This window comes from Gekko japonicus, unplaced genomic scaffold (genome assembly GCF_001447785.1).
Source record: "Gekko japonicus isolate JY-2015 unplaced genomic scaffold, Gekko_japonicus_V1.1 scaffold787, whole genome shotgun sequence".
In the NCBI taxonomy this organism is placed as follows: domain Eukaryota; kingdom Metazoa; phylum Chordata; class Lepidosauria; order Squamata; family Gekkonidae; genus Gekko; species Gekko japonicus.
In genome coordinates, this window is record NW_015174866.1 from 554,261 (window position 1) to 570,060 (window position 15,800).

Sequence of the window (15,800 nt, forward strand, 5' to 3'; positions counted from 1 at the left end):
ATCTCCTCCCATATGGCCTTTTTAATTTCAATTTTACCATTTCCTCTGTTGTAAAGTGATGCACCAGCTGACAATGAGCCCGGAGATTAGAATTCCTTGTAAACGTTTTTGGACAGGTAGCTACAACACATTTAAAGGGAGCATACTTTAACTGGTGTTTCTTGATTTCTAGTATCATTTCAGCAGTATATTGATGTATTTTGCTGTAGTGTTTAAATAACGCATCCTTTGTCATAGCACTGTAATTGCACCCTGATGCCTGGCACATAAAAGGCTTATGGACTTTTTCAATGAACTGAGTGGGTGCTTCTGAAGATGGCTGTGCAAGAGGTTTGTTCTCAGATGCTACAACAGGAACAAGAATCTGTGGCAGCAGTGCATCTCCTGGAAGACAATGAATAACACTGTCTAATGTTTGACTAGGCATTTCATTTTCTAATTTCAACTTTTTCAAACCTTCTAAAATTTCCATAATCTGAGTATCATCTTTGTGAGAGCTTTCAGACTGAGAAGGGTTCATTTTGCTAGCAGTGACATTCAGTGTGTGTATGACAACTTGAGTAGGGTTGGATGACTTAACATTTTGTGATGAGTTTTCTGAAGAAGATTCAGCAACATTCATTTGGGCTTTCTGCAGTGACTCAATTGACACCTCTTGGATTTCAGTTTTTACTTCAACCAACTGGGAGTTCATAGCTGTTTTAATCATTTCAAGTGTCTTCTCATAATTCTGAATAACATTAACCTCTGAGATACCTAATTCAGAGTTTCCTTGAGTGCAAGAACCTAGATTGAACTGTGAATCAGCATTTTCACTTTTCACTAATGCAGGAGAAATTTCTGCATGATTTTCTTCAGTGGTTTCGGTATTCTCTTTGACATCTGCTGTTACTTCATTGACTACATTACTTAGTTTCTGTGTAAGACTTTCCATTAACACTGGAGATTCACAGTTTGTCAATACACTTGACTGAAAGTTCTCTGTGGATGCTTGCACACTTCCTTCAATGTTTTTAGCTAAAAGCCCCAATGCTGTTAAATCATTAACTATTAATTTCTGGGAAATGTTCGGCACAACTAAAGAAGCAACTGCTTTCTTCTTTTTCTTTGAACCACTGACCCCTTTTTTATTCAAATTACAAGATTCTGAATTTTTAATGCTACTTATGACTGAAGCTCGTGAAGTGTTATTTCCGAAGTTATGTGATGAGGCAGGAGAATTAGAAACCAAGCTGGGGCATAAACCATTTTCAATTGTCCTTAGTATTAACTCATCTGGAAATACAGGTAAACTGCTGCATTCATCTATGGAGGAAATTTTGGTGTTAAGTATTCTATTTTGGTCTGTTAGCAAGGTACCAGGGCTGCACATAGCTTGTAACAGAGGTGACACTCCTGGATTGGGCAAAACAGTTGCATTTATTTGACTAGTACCAGAGACGCAACTTGTAGTAACTATGTGTGGCAGGATTTCCGTAGAATCAAATGTACTTGGAATACCTGCAGTTTCCAAGGCCTGCTTTATAATTTCATTTCCTTCCTCATTCTCATTTGTATTGAAATTAGTCATACTGGTCCGTGGAAACAAGTTCTGTAAAAAAGCAGCAGACCGATTCTCAGTTGCAAGCAGCTGCAGGAATGATGGCTCTTTAAAACATATTTCGGGATTAAATGTTGATTCATGCTGCTGCTGTAAATTTAAAGCATTTGAAGAAAGAATCATACTGGCAAATAGAGAGGATTGTCCATTAAGCTGTAGAGCTTCTGGAGAAATCTCAGATTCATCTAGAGGTTTACAGTATGACCTTTTAGACAAGTGACCACCAAGGGATCTGGGATTAGAAAAAACCCTGTAACATCTACTACAAATAAATTTACCATCCCGGATAATCGCTGGCCATTTTGCCCGTTTATTATGCTTTGGTTTTCTCTCTTTCCCATCTGTACCTCGTTTACGATCCTTTTTTGCCTTTGCTGATAGCGGAGACTGTGGAGTGACTTCACTGAAGTTATCATTATTCACTTGAGAGGGAAACAACGAGTCAACACTTTCTTCTTTTGAGAAAGCAGAATTAGTGTTTCCTTCTAGTTGGGAAGCAAAATGATTGGTACTTTCCATTTGTGAAAAGACAGAACTTGGACCATTGTCTGTTGGTGAAGGAAAGAGAGAAATTGGGCCATTTTCTGCAGGCAAAGGGAGGAAAGGATCTGAACCACTGTCAATGTTCAAAGGCATAACTGGCTTTTCCAGATCATCCAGTTGTGAAGATAAAGTTGCACTGGACAAATGTTCAATTTGGGAGCCTAATGCAGTCACTGGTTCACTTTTAGTATGAGACAGACCTGTGTTTATACTTTCCACAGTAGGCAATATTGAATCAGTCATACTTTCCAGGCGTGTTGGGAAAAGAGCATTAGAGAGCTGCTGCAACTGGCTCGTACATGAGGGGTTTAAACTGATTTTGGCTTGCCTTGGAAAAGCCTCACTAGTGGGAGAGGCCACTTGTGATGGCAAAAAATAAACTATTTTGCTATCATTTGGCAAGCTTTGCAAATTGCTTGTTTTTCGACTTTTCTTATTCTTGCGCTGCATCTTAAATATAGCATACTGATCAGGATGTGCTGTCTTCATATGTTTGCCAATACTCTGTACAGAATTGTAGGTTCGTGTACATCCTTCAACCTGGCAAGGAAACTTCTGGACAGGAGCTGCCAATGGGATGACTGGAACAAAAGGTATGCCTAAATTAGGCTGGGGTGGAGTAACTGTAATCCCTTCTAAAGTCTTCAGAGGCAGATTACAGAGATTAGTAGTAGTCTTAGCGCTCTCTTCAACTTGAGGTTTTGAAGTAAGTAAATTTTGATACTCTACTTCAGTCTGTATATTGAAAGGCACTTGACTTAACTGTTTTTCTGGGCTTTTTGTTAAACTTGGAGCTGAAGTTGTTGTAACTGAATTCATGGAAATAGTCTGGGACTGGCTAATAGGGTCATCCTCTTTTTCGTCCTGAAAAACTGGAAGATCATTGCAGTTATCTTCAACTGCTGAACACAACTGTTGGGCTGCAGGTGTAGCCGTATCTATTTTAGTGCTTAAAGCAAGTAATTTGCCCTTTCTTGCCATATTTTCTCTAATTTTCTGACCCAGAAGAGGCATCAAAACATTGCTGGCTGGAACGACCAATTCTGACTTTGCTGGAGTTAGCAAAGGTTGTTCCAGACCTGCAGTGGAGAGTGAATTACTCTGTTCCAATATACTAGCAGAGACTTCTATCTTCTCGATTTTGAGCCATTCATCTTTGACCTGCTCTGTGATATAATTTTCAGCTTTGACATAGTTATTTGTGTTATTTTCTGATGGCAACACCAATTCCTCTTTCAGATTTATCTCCTCAAAAGCTTCATTATCTTCTAAAGATTGAGAACAATTAGCCTCACCATCAGGCTGCAGTATTTTTTCAGACTGTTTGGTGTGATCTTCAATATGTTTTTCTAATTCATTTTGAGAACGGTAAACTTTTCCACAACCTGTAAATCTGCAGGTGTAGGTATTATAATGCTGTGCTTCATGATCATAAAGCAAATATGCTTCAGAAAACACTCTCCCACATTTAGGGAACATGCACTTTGCCCTAAAGACTGGGTGCTCTTTTCTATGACTCAGTAGTTCAGCGTAACTGTTAAAGCTAGCCTTACATTTCATTTGTATACAAATATAAGGTTTGCTGCCACAGTGCATTTGTAAGTGGTCATTGAGGTGGGTAACACTTACAAAGTGTCGTCTACAGTACTGGCAAATTACTTTTTTGCTCTGCATTTCAAGAAAGCGCTTAGCTTCTTCATTGTCTTTATGACCTTTTGCATGTGCAATTAAATTTTTAAAGTATTTAAAACCTTTTTTACACAAAGTAACTGGACAGGTAAATTCATTTACAGGCATTGGCTTTTGAACTGGTATCATCTCTGGAATGTAAGGTTTGTCTTTTTCATAGCTTTCATCATCAGAGCCATCATTATCATTGAAAACAATGAAGTCTGCTGCATAAAGACTGTTCTTTTTTATATGCCGTTGTTCCTGCTTAACTACAGTATTTTTCTTCTTAGTCACACCTGCAGTTGCTGTTTTAGGTGGCCTTCCTAGTTTTCTTAAAGGTTTCATGGCAGCCAGTCTCTCTTTACTGGATTTCTTAACATGCAGTGTTACATGAGGAACAAAGGTTTCCTTAGAATTAAAGTTTTGTGCACATATGGGACAACTGTAAATTCCATCTTTATAGTGTTTCTGTGCATGCCTAACTATCCTATGTCCAAGGAACTCCTTGTCACACAATACACAATATTGCATGTAGGCTTGCCAGTTCCTGAACCTAGCTGATATGAATCCTCGCTCTCTCAACTTTTTTATTTCTCTGTTTTTCTGCTTTTTATCTCTAATCCCTCGAAGTAAATTTGTAGCTTCATCAAAGCATCCAGGAAGTCCATTCACTGAAGTTTCTTTGTTCTCTTCTTGGCACTCTTCTGCCTTTTCATGCATTTCATTGTCATTCAGCTCATCTATTGAAGATACAATTGATGCCTCCTCTCCCATCAAAGCAAGACATTGACGCTTTAGCATTTTCCAGTCCCAAAATTCTGGGTCAAAAGGCCACTGTGTTTTTAATACAAGTAAGAGCTCACAACGTAATGAATTTGGTATTGGAAGGTTTTCTTCATCATATTTCTGGTCAGGCTGATTATACAACATTTCAACAGCATAGTATGCATCCACCGTAGGCTCCAGAAGAAATTCACTCAGTTGACAAGCACGTTTAACTTCCAAATCATCAGGCAATAAGCAAGATATAGTCTTGCAAATGGAAATCTTGACTTCTGTGTTCTCACTGGCTTCCAAGCGCAATGCTTTCACACATAGTTCAATGCAGGTTGCAAGTCCAGCAGCTTCAATCTGTAAAGGAACAGACAAGGTTTTATACACTAATTTCACTACAACTGTAGTATCTACATTCATAAATTTTATGTAGTCTGTATAATTTCTTTCAATCAATAAATGTCTGTTATTTTCTGTTAATATTTTACATTCTTGAAAAGAGATTGCATAGCAGATAGTAGAAATATAGCTATGCAGAGCCTGGATTCCTTACATCTGACTATTACACTAATAACTACACTGAATGGGGGACCTCAAAGTAGCTGTTTTATTGCAAAGGAATTTTAGAATGGGAGATTGCTGAATTACAAGTTATTACAACACTAAAAGCAATGGAATCCCTAGGGCTTAACACAGATATTGGGTTCTTATCACACTCTACATGCTAAGTCACTCAGTTCTCGCTTATACCCAGAATTAAACTTTGCTGGTCTTAAAGGTTGGCCACTGGACTCAAACTTTGTTCTATTGCTTCAGACTAACACAGCTACCCACCTGAATCTATGATGCCCTACAGTCTACCTTCTGAAACAGCCATTTATTTCAGGGGAACTAATCAACTGTAATTCTGGGAGAACTAAGGCCTGACCTTAGTGTTGGTAACACTATTTATATTTATACAGACATCTTAATGACTTAGGGCTGGACAAACAAAGTACATCTGAATGCAATTGGCCCACCAAATGTCTTCTATGGAAAAATCACTGCCCCTCCCTTGCCATGTTCAACATGACGGAAGCACAGGCTTTATGGGCTTAAAAAAGGCTTGAGGGAGGGAATGGTGACAGATGCAATCCATAGATTTTATACTGCTCATTCTTGACTTGAGAAATAATTAGAACCCACAGATAGGCTGTTACCCTCATTCTCAACCAATAAAGCCATAAGAAAAATGTTCCATGGTCATCATGATATATGCAATGCCAGAACAGAGTGCTGAATTATTATATTCTACTTATCATACTCTGAAATGTCAATTGACTTTCTGTCCAAGAGGTACACAGGGGACCAGCCTTTCTACTGGACAATAATCAGAACCTTCTGCAGATTAAAATCTGCAAGAGATTGCTAAAGTCCCTTCTCTCAGACAAGACTTGCCATATTTTATCCATGAATGGACATTGCCAGCATTTCCTGTTCAGTTTCATTCTAACAATTATGAAGGCAAATCATCCCTGAACCCCTGTGGTGGGTATAACAAAAGGATCTAGCACTAAGCAGAAACTAATCACAGCACAAGTAAGAACTTGTTTTCTTGGTGCCTTAGTGACATCCCACTTATGGGAATTTAGTGAGGCAATATTACATGTAAGAAGGAAGATTCTTTGTTTACTTTTAATAGACTTCATAATGTTTGACATAATGAATGCTCTAAGATACTGAATATGATCAGAGTATTTCCTACTCTGACTGGCAGTAGCAATCTAGGGATCTCAGGAAGATGTCTGCCCCACCTGTGTCCCTTTGCAGTGACATATGAAAAAGCAGACCAGGACTCTATTCACAGATCACAATAAACTGTTTGTTAAGCTTTTGGAATTATGAGAACAGGAAGCTGGCACCATCAAATATGGCTGATATGGGAAAAGGTCAGGGCAAATATCAAAACAGCTGCCATGGGATGCTGGGGCCAATCACAGAATCTTGGGAGGTTGCAAGTCAATGGTCTCCTATGATTGAGGCAGTTGTTTCTGAATGGGTGCTCTCTGCAAACATAAAGCAGATACCCGCCTGGGTTTTTCTAAAGCATCTGTTCTCCAGAAGATTCCAACTGCTGTATTATACAGGCACAAATTCCTTATATGGATTCTATGGAAATCGTAATAACAATGTTTTCATGCATTAAGCTCACTATACTGGCTGGCTGGTGTTTAGCAACTACCTGATTTTATTTTCAGCTCAAAAATTTGGTATTTAATTAACATCACAGAAATAACACTTTTTCATACCTTACCTCTGAATTGATTACTTTAATTAGGAAGAAAATGTGATATACTGTCTTCGTTAACACAGACAACTGACGACATCTCTCCAGATATATCTGTATCGAAGGCTCAACCCTTTGCTGTAGCTTGCTCCAAAAGAGAGTCAGTTCCCTGTAAATGTGTTTTTACAAAGTTAAATTATACTAAAATTGAAACACCATAAATACTATAATTTATCAAATCAATTTTCAATTGTAAGCAGAGAAAGGGTGAAGAGCAAGAAAAGAGAAGCTAATTTGGGCTAACTAGCAGATAACAACAGAAGAGGCAACCTATCTCGCCTATATTTTGGCAGAAAAACATAAATCATTTGCAGCTTACTAAGTTTTATATAAATCAGAGATCTGTAATGCAGAATGAAGCTGTCTATCATTCCTAAAATCAAGCTTAAAACACATTTAACAGCAATTCTGAGGATTCCATTCTAAATATTGGAGCTTTTAATTTTTTAAAACATTTCGATTGATATTCTAGTAGAATTTTATACTCACAAGGAACAGTCTGCTAGTGTTAGCAAAGAATGTAATACAATTTCACAAAATGTTGTCATGAAAGGAAGAGATCTGAATAGCCTCCCAGAATTCCAAATAAAACTAATTTTGTTATCTCTCCTTATATATAAAAGAGTTTTTGTGTCCCTCTTGCCCATGCTCCTGCAGACTTTGGCTCCCAGACCTGTCAGTCAGACGGTGTGCCAATGGCTGCGTGACTGGAGTCCCATCCACCCGCCCACAGAGGTGGTGTCCGGCGTCTGGCGCTCAGTGTGCTCAGAGCCGATGGAAGGTGTGGACGGGACTCTCCCTGGGGCTGGGCATGGCTGGGGCCTCCTTCCCTTCAGCTCATGTACAGCGTTGGGACTGGGGAGGGGAGCCCTTGCTTCAGTCCTCTCCTGCTGCGCCCCCCCCATCCCTCGCACACCCCATGCATGGAGCGCGGACCCAGCTTTCCCTCCTCCTGCTGCCCCGCTGGCTCACCTCTCCTCCCCGGCGATGGCCGCTTGACCTGGCTCCACCTCACGTGCCGCCTCCGTTGCCCGCCTCAATCTCTTTACGGTGGCTGAGAGGCGGGGCGGGGAAGGATGACTGCGGAAAAGCTGCGCTGCGAAAGTCGGAGCAGGGCAGGAACCACCCAGGTGGAGGACAGGGGACAGCTACCCACTCCCGAGCCAGCTCTGCAGCTTCACGCAAACACCAGTCATAGGGAAGAAAGGGAGGCGGGGGAAGAGGAGGGGGTAGCGGCGACGCATCTCCTGCTGGGGAGGACGGCGCGGTGGTGGTGCTGACGCTGGTGGCTGCAGGGATGGAGCTGGCCGGGCCATGGGGCTGGCCCGGCAGAGATATGACATAACGCGAGCAAGTGAGAGCCTGGCTGGCCAGGCGGATCACTGCGTGGGGCCTCCACGACCCTCAATACTGTCTTACTTTTCTCTTACTTGCTTACTCTTTCTAGAGCTTGTTGCATTTCTTTCTGCAACGGGCCTTATTTCCTAGTATACTATTAACTTTATTATAAATACAATAAGTATACTAGAAGTTAGATTATTGCAAAGACATTAGAAGTTTCTGTAAAATAAAGAAATGAGTAACGCCAGTGTTCTTAATTCTTATATAACATGGCCTTTTATCCTGAGAAATGGACACTTTGGGCCTTTACTAAGGCTTCTGCCACCTTTGTTCAATGACTCCATTTGTAAATATGCTGAACCCTGGCTGCACAGCTCTAGTACAGTTGAAAGAAAGATTCCAACCTACCATGCACAGTACATCTCTCCTTGCTGCAGTTGTCGAGATAAGAACGCTGCACATAAAATCAGAGCACTCTTTTCATCTCCTTCAGATTCTAGATTACAGATCATTTCTAAAGCATCTTTGCAATCTATGTCTGCAATCTGAAATGGAAAACAAACAAAAAATGATCACAAAATTTATTTTTAGGTAAAATAATTCAAGACAAATTCAGGACCAAAACTTCAGACAAACTGCCATAGTTTACTGTAAAATTGGTTTTAAAGTTCACCATAGTTAGCATTAATCATGGGTGCAGACAAAAGATACACCATGGATAAAGCTGAAAAAGAAGGAATTTAAGAAAGGAGAATGCATGAACATATGGACACTCCTTATTTCTTAACCTCGGTTAAGACATTGGGGAACAGTGGTTTGGATCCCCAGGAACAGCATTTCAGGGAAGGACATGTTGGGCTGCAAGAAAGGGAAAGCAAAAAAAGGTCATGCTCTGCAAGCAGAAATTCTTTTGTCCATGGAAATGTTCTGGTGGTTCCAAGGCTGCATCTGCACTTAACCAAAGAAGGAACATTGGTTGAAGTTGCCACTGTTAGAATCATACTGGAGAAGGCATCTGACTACTTAAAACCTAGCAATCCTCCTCCTATCATTCTGTAATTAATAATACACACATGTCCAAGCCACTGGAGACTCATTCTTCCTTGAAACCAGGGAAAGCAGCTTATAGTGCGATGAGACAGCTCGTAGTAAGATGAGACAATGTACACCCCCCCTAAGATGGCTTTACATACTACTGTACAATAAAACAGAATGGAAATGCAAGTTTATGTTCTGTCTTCTTGTCAGTAAAATGTACAAAAGGGTGTAAGAAGCCCTTTCATTCAGGGCTTCTGCTGCATTTGAAGTTTCTTTTCACATGACATACCGGAATGTTAAAATGAATCACAATTCATGCATACTTCATCCCCCTTACATTACTGTAAAGTAAAAAATAGTCCATAAATGGAGGGGTGAGTGGGTTGCTAGCAGCTAAAACCATAATAGTTCTGGCAGGCAAGCTAAAAGAGGGGGAAGAGGACAGGTCTTAGGTATTGTGATGAAATTACTTTGTCAAACAGTTTCGATACATGGTATAGCTTTTAGATATGTATATTTAGGAGCTCTAAGTTATATTATTTTAAATTGTAGAACAAGAATCCGTTGGTTGGGAAAAAAAACTAACATATGATTAGTCAAACAAACAGCCCTGTATTCACTTGGGGGAGCCTTTTCTGAACCAAGGGGCTGGATCCCACACAACATTTCCACTAATGAAAGGGAGGTGACTTTTGCTACTTTCCCTATTCCACTTTAGACCCCTTCATGCTGTTCCTGCAGGTTCCCCCCCACCCAGGAGCAGCATTTCAGGCATTCCTTCTGTCAGTGATAACTTTTTTTGGTGGAATCCAAGCCTAAAAGAGAAGAAACATCGGAGGACTAAACATTGGAGGACTAACAGTTGAAGAGGAATAACACAGAAATTGTACTGGATAAAGCTGGACAGTAGGGGGGAGGATACTGAAGCAAGGAGTAATGGAGTCCAGGGAATTAAAAAGATAAAGGTGTTTACTGCTAAAAAGATAGTATTAAAAGACAGTACAGAACAGAAAACATTACAGCTAACAGTTTAGCATATGTTATAGTTCTGAGATCTATTACAGTTAATTGAAATAGTTGAGCCACTGGGGCAGAGATGTATGTTAACTTCTGAATAAATCTACTTGCTCATGTACCAAGAACAGTAATACAAGTTTGAATATTTTTAATAGTGATTTCTTTTTAAAGAAACCTTGGTTAATACCTTATTAATATCTTATGCCCATTACCTCCTTACCAGGAACAGGTTAGGAAGAGATCTATCTTTAAACTGGAACTTTGCTATAAATCTGAGCAGAGCTGATACTGCATACTTAGAGATGCATTTTAAAGAAAAATTCTGAGTAGTGGCAGCAAAAAAGGAGGCAGAAGTAACTGGTAGGGTCCAGTGAAACACCCTACCTGGATTTACTACGTAGACAAAATAGGCAGTAGCCACAGGTATCTTTCAAATACCACCATCCAGACATAGGAGGGAGAAGACTGTGGAGGAGGAAGGTTCAAAGGAGAAAAAAAAAGTAGTCAGGCCTAACTTTAAAACTGTGCCTGTACTTTGCAGGCTACACTGTGAACAACAGATCTATGAATGTGAACCTAATGTGGATAGTACTTGATGCAGACTCTCATTGTCTCAGCTGCATACTTACTTTCTCACAAGGTAGGTGTGAGAATGAGGAAAAGTTATATAGCACTTTGGATTACAAAGTCTACTAGAAATTAATAATAAATAATAGATGCTCAGGACTTAAAACTTGGGCTGTACCACTTCTAGATTACAAGAAGAAAAACACGTGATTGAATGCTTCTCCATACAAAAATCCCTCCACAAAGAAAATGTGATGGCTCCACTATAAGCAGACTCCTACATATATTTATGGGTTTTTTGTCTGAAAGAACATCCCATTACGTGAGCCCATATCATCAGTCTGAAGTGATGCACCCAGAAAGGTTTACCACTTCAGCAGGAACTAGGTTTAAAATACAGTCTGTGCATAAACACTAGCACTGTAAAAAGATGAAGGTCACACCTACTTGTCTACTAGAACTGCAGGGTTGCGTGAAACACCCTTTGCAAACCAAATCAAAATTTAACATGGCTTCCATACTGACAATTAAAGATTCAAGCTTTTGCAAAGAAATGTGTTTTGCAGAATAATTTAAGAATTACATTACCATGTCTGCCAAGATAGCAGGATGTGTATGTGTGTGTGTGAAAATTTAAGTGACCTGGTCGCCATAAGGACTGTGAAGCCACAGAAGTAAAGCAATTTGATTTCACATGATGTTGGTACTGGGTTTGGCTAGTAGGGGGGGCCACAGAGAAAATTGCTGTTTAGAGGCCTGTGGTAGCTATTTGCAGCCCAGTGCAATAGTAAAGCCAGTTAGATAAACTTTGGAATTTTCCTGGCTCCCCCTCCCACTGCAGCCGTGATTTCCACAAAATGCTACTCCTAGATGACAGCAGACCCTAAGCAGCAACATAGGTATGCTATCATCCAGGAGTAATACTCTGTGGACCCTAAGCAACAACATGGGTGGGGGGCTGCAGCAGGCATTGGTCTGGATCCAACCCACTGTTTATAACAATGCCTGTGATTTATCCTTAGCCCTTAGGGCAAGGTGAACTATGTATCAAAACAAGCACAGAAGGTTCCTAGGTATTTTTGAATAATTGTTTGGGGATATGTCTTTCAAAAGAGATTCTTAAGACTTACCGTATTTTTCGCTCCATAAGACGCACTTCCCCGCCAAAAAAAAGTGGGGGAAAAGTGTGTGCGTCTTATGGAGTGAATACCGCAACAAAGAGATGGCGAGTCTGGGAAGGGGTGAGCCGAACAAAGACTGCCAAGAAGCCGAGGAAACGCTGGCAGTGGCGAGAGACTGGCGGGGTTGGCCGGCTGGCACAGCGCTTAAGTAGGCTGCTGAGAGGAGAGGCGCCTCTAGAGGGCGGCTCCTCCCTCCGGCCCCAGAGAAAGCGCTGCCGCCGCTCGCCAGCCAGCCGCGTGCAGTGCACTCGCCTGCTCGCCCAGCCCTGCTGGGGCAGCGTCGTCGTGTGTGGGCCGGCCAGGGACGAGCCGGCTGGCCCGGTGGAGTTCCACGTGGGTCTGAGCGGGGCTTTGGCAGAGAGCGTCTCCGTCCTGTTTTCCTCCTCTAAAAACTAGGTGCGTCTTAAGGTCAGGTGCGTCTTATGGAGCGAAAAATACGGTAATTATGATTGATGAGTTCTGTGTGAGAAGTGTTTGAGAGATGCATATATGTCAGAACACTGCTTAGTTGAAACTGGCAATCTTTTTGAACTTTTGAAGTGAAATGACATTCCACAGATGGAAAATTTAGTCTTGATTCAACCCAGTATTTCCTAAATGATGGAATCTTTCCTGCAATGTAAGAACCTCAGCAACACTTAATGAGCTTTATATTTTACTCTGTGAACAGATTCAGACTTAACTATTCAAGAATATGTGTATAAATAAGCCCCTTCTCAGAAATCCTCCCAATATGAAATCTTAAGTGTTTTCTTAATATTCCGTTCACAGTGGAATGACTTTGAACACTGTTGCTTTAAGAGTCACATAACATATACTCACCTCTTGCATAAGTTTTTCATTTGGTGATCCAGAGCAAAGACAGACCAGGAAAGTTTGTTTAAAATTGCCTTTGATACCAATTTCTGGGTGATCAGAGCACAGTTTTGCTAGGATAGTTGCTTGAGTTAACAGCTTTGATTTCATCAGATGCTTAATGCGCATATCCAGTAGCACAGGACCTTCATGAACTAAAAATTCATTCACTGAAAGACAACATTTTCATCTTTTAAAAACTCAGATCTATATCAAGTAATTAACTTCCAACATCCAATATTTATTAAAGGATACCAAAACTATAAATCATTAAAAGAGTTTGCAGGAACTCGAGATTATATGAAAAGTTTTTTTACTTCATTAGGGAGAAACATATTTAACCATACAAAGTCTAGTAAGCCAGATGGCATGGAGAAGACTGAAGTCAATCTATTTTTAATCAAAGTTAGCAATGAAACTGTCCCTATAATTATCAATGCAGTTTTGCTATTACAGAATACAAATTTTGAAATGCTAACTGGAAAAAGAACACTGCAGAGAGAAAGAATGTATGAAACACAGATCATTAAACCTGAAATAAAAACATAGTTTAAAACTCTATTAAAGTGCAGAAAACTGAACTTCTGGCAGTGCTCCTCAATGCCTTAGAAATTTTGACTATAGATATGCTACGCAAAGCAACTGTTCAGAGCAATTCTTTTTTGAACTGCTCTGGAAATAACCCAAACAAATCAAATGCTGCAACATGCCTAGTCACACTGCCACAACCCAACTGGAAGATGGTAGCAAAAACAAACAAACAAACAAACAACAAAACTGGAGGGAAAGGGACCATGTTGGGAGAAAAATCGAGCCCCGGCACGACTGTCCATGCTTCAAGGTCAGAAGGTGCCAAGCCAAATGGTACAATATGCATGTGAGTTGGAGCTTGCCTACCTTCGTACACATATCTCTCCTTATATATAATTGTGAAGCGGGGTGGCACTTTCTGAATATTCCACACGCTCGTAAATCAGTTGGCTCCATGATGTGTCACTCAGAAGCTGTCCCTACCCACTGGCTGTGTTGCCTGAGTCCCGCCTCCAACATTCCAAACAGTTTGCTGTTCCTCTCCTCCCTATAGCCAGTCAGAACAGAGGTCGTTTGCATACGTGGCCTGATTGGCCTTTGCCTCTAACTTTCTAAACAGTTTGCTGTTGCAAGTCATTGAATGTGTCTTGAGGTAAAATACATATCCCAATCTTCCCTTAAACGGTCACTGGAGTTGGCAATCTCCCTGTGGGGCCTGGAGATCTCCCAAAAATCACCGTGTTCCCCAGCCACAGCACATCATTTCCCCTACAGAAAATTTCCCAGCTATTACAACTGATCTCCAGATGACCAAGATCAGTTCTTCTGGAGACAATGGCTGCTTTGGGCAGTGGACTCCATGGCATTATACCCTGCTGAAGTCCCTCCCCACCCCAAACCCTGCCCTCCCCAGGCTCTACCCCACAAATCTACAGGTATTTCCCAACCCAGAGTTGGCACCCGTGTAATTGGCTATGGAACCACTTTCCAGACCCTTGGAACCCAGAAATCATGGCATAGGACAAGGTGCTTTTCTACCTTAGCTGCCACTGCATAGCCCCAAATTAACATAAGCCAACCTCCAGGCAGCACCTGGAGATCTCCAGCTATTAATGTCCAGATGACCAAGTTCAGTTTTCCTGGAGACAATGGCTGCTTTGGCCAGTGGACTCTGGCATTATACCCTGCTGAGGTCCCTCCCCACCCCTTCACTCCCCAGGCTCTACCCCTGAAATCTACAGGTATTTCCCAACCCAGAGTTGGTAACCCTGTAACTGGCTATGGAACCGCTTTCCAGACCCTTGGAACCCAGAAGACATGGCATAGGAGGAGGTGGTTTTCTACCTTAGCTGCCACTGCATAACCCCAAATCAACATAAGTCAGGGGTGGAGGGAACCATACCAGTTACCATGAGGCTGTCCTCCCATACTACCCACTTTGGGCAGAAAAATGACTCGAGACAGCCCTGCCTTATAACTAAACAGAAGGAAAGAAACATGGCTTGCCTCCCTCTATTTTCCCCTTCCCTCTGCTGCCCCACCAGCCACAGCCAGACATTCACCTGGAGCTTCCTTCTAGAGCTCGTTGTATTTCTTCCTATAACGGGCCTTACGCCTAGTAATAAACATAACGGTAGAAACTACTTTAACATAATGGTAAGATGGCAGTAATTGGAGAAGAAGCCAGATGGTTTTATACTTAACTTCCTGTCCATCCCATCTCTAAAGATAATCCACAAAATACTTCAACATGGCTAAGATAGCAACGTTAATTAAAAAAATCAAACTGACACTGCAACCATCACTCAGACCAGCTGTATCAAGTACTTTTATAATATGAAAACAGATATCATTGTAGGTAAATTCATCACCCTAATTACTTTTTAGAAAGAAAGTGATGAAATGGGATAAGATAGCAGTAATGCTACAGGCACATAAAGATAGTTACTTATCTTTAATTGTTATTCTTTGAGAGTGGTCATCTGTGCATTCACAATGATGGGCTCTGTGCCTGTATAGAACAGCAATTTGGAAATTTCTAGAGTTACCTTTCAGGCACGGCATTTTCTCCCCTTGGAGATGCAGTGCTGTATGCACATGTCCAAGGGGAAGGAGTCGCACCTTCCCAATCAATTCCTTCCAAAACATAAGAATACACTGCAGCAAATTAAAAACAACTGTTGCAGTGAGCCATAACTATTGATCTGATAGATCTTTCTTAGGAGTTTCTTGGGGAAGGAGCTTTGGAAAGAGGGAGAGAACTCTGGACCTTCAGAAAGGTCACAAAAAGATCTTAAAAACTCAATGACAGTGTTCACAGATTAAAAACTTTTAGTATTTCAGAAGAGCATATCTT

General features: G+C 40.9%; 1 protein-coding gene across 1 annotated transcript in view; it reads right to left on the reverse strand.

The window, feature by feature from the left end:
• Positions 1-15,800, reverse strand: part of ZNF292 (zinc finger protein 292) — a 64,193-nt gene that overhangs the window by 2,224 nt on the left and 46,169 nt on the right. Inside the window, exons 5-8 of the mRNA XM_015424747.1 lie at positions 12,881-13,083; positions 8,664-8,800; positions 6,882-7,023; positions 18-4,945 (exon numbers count right to left, since the gene is read on the reverse strand). Of these exons, the coding sequence (XP_015280233.1) occupies positions 18-4,945; positions 6,882-7,023; positions 8,664-8,800; positions 12,881-13,083 (5,410 nt within the window). The remainder of the gene's footprint in view (positions 1-17; positions 4,946-6,881; positions 7,024-8,663; positions 8,801-12,880; positions 13,084-15,800) is intronic.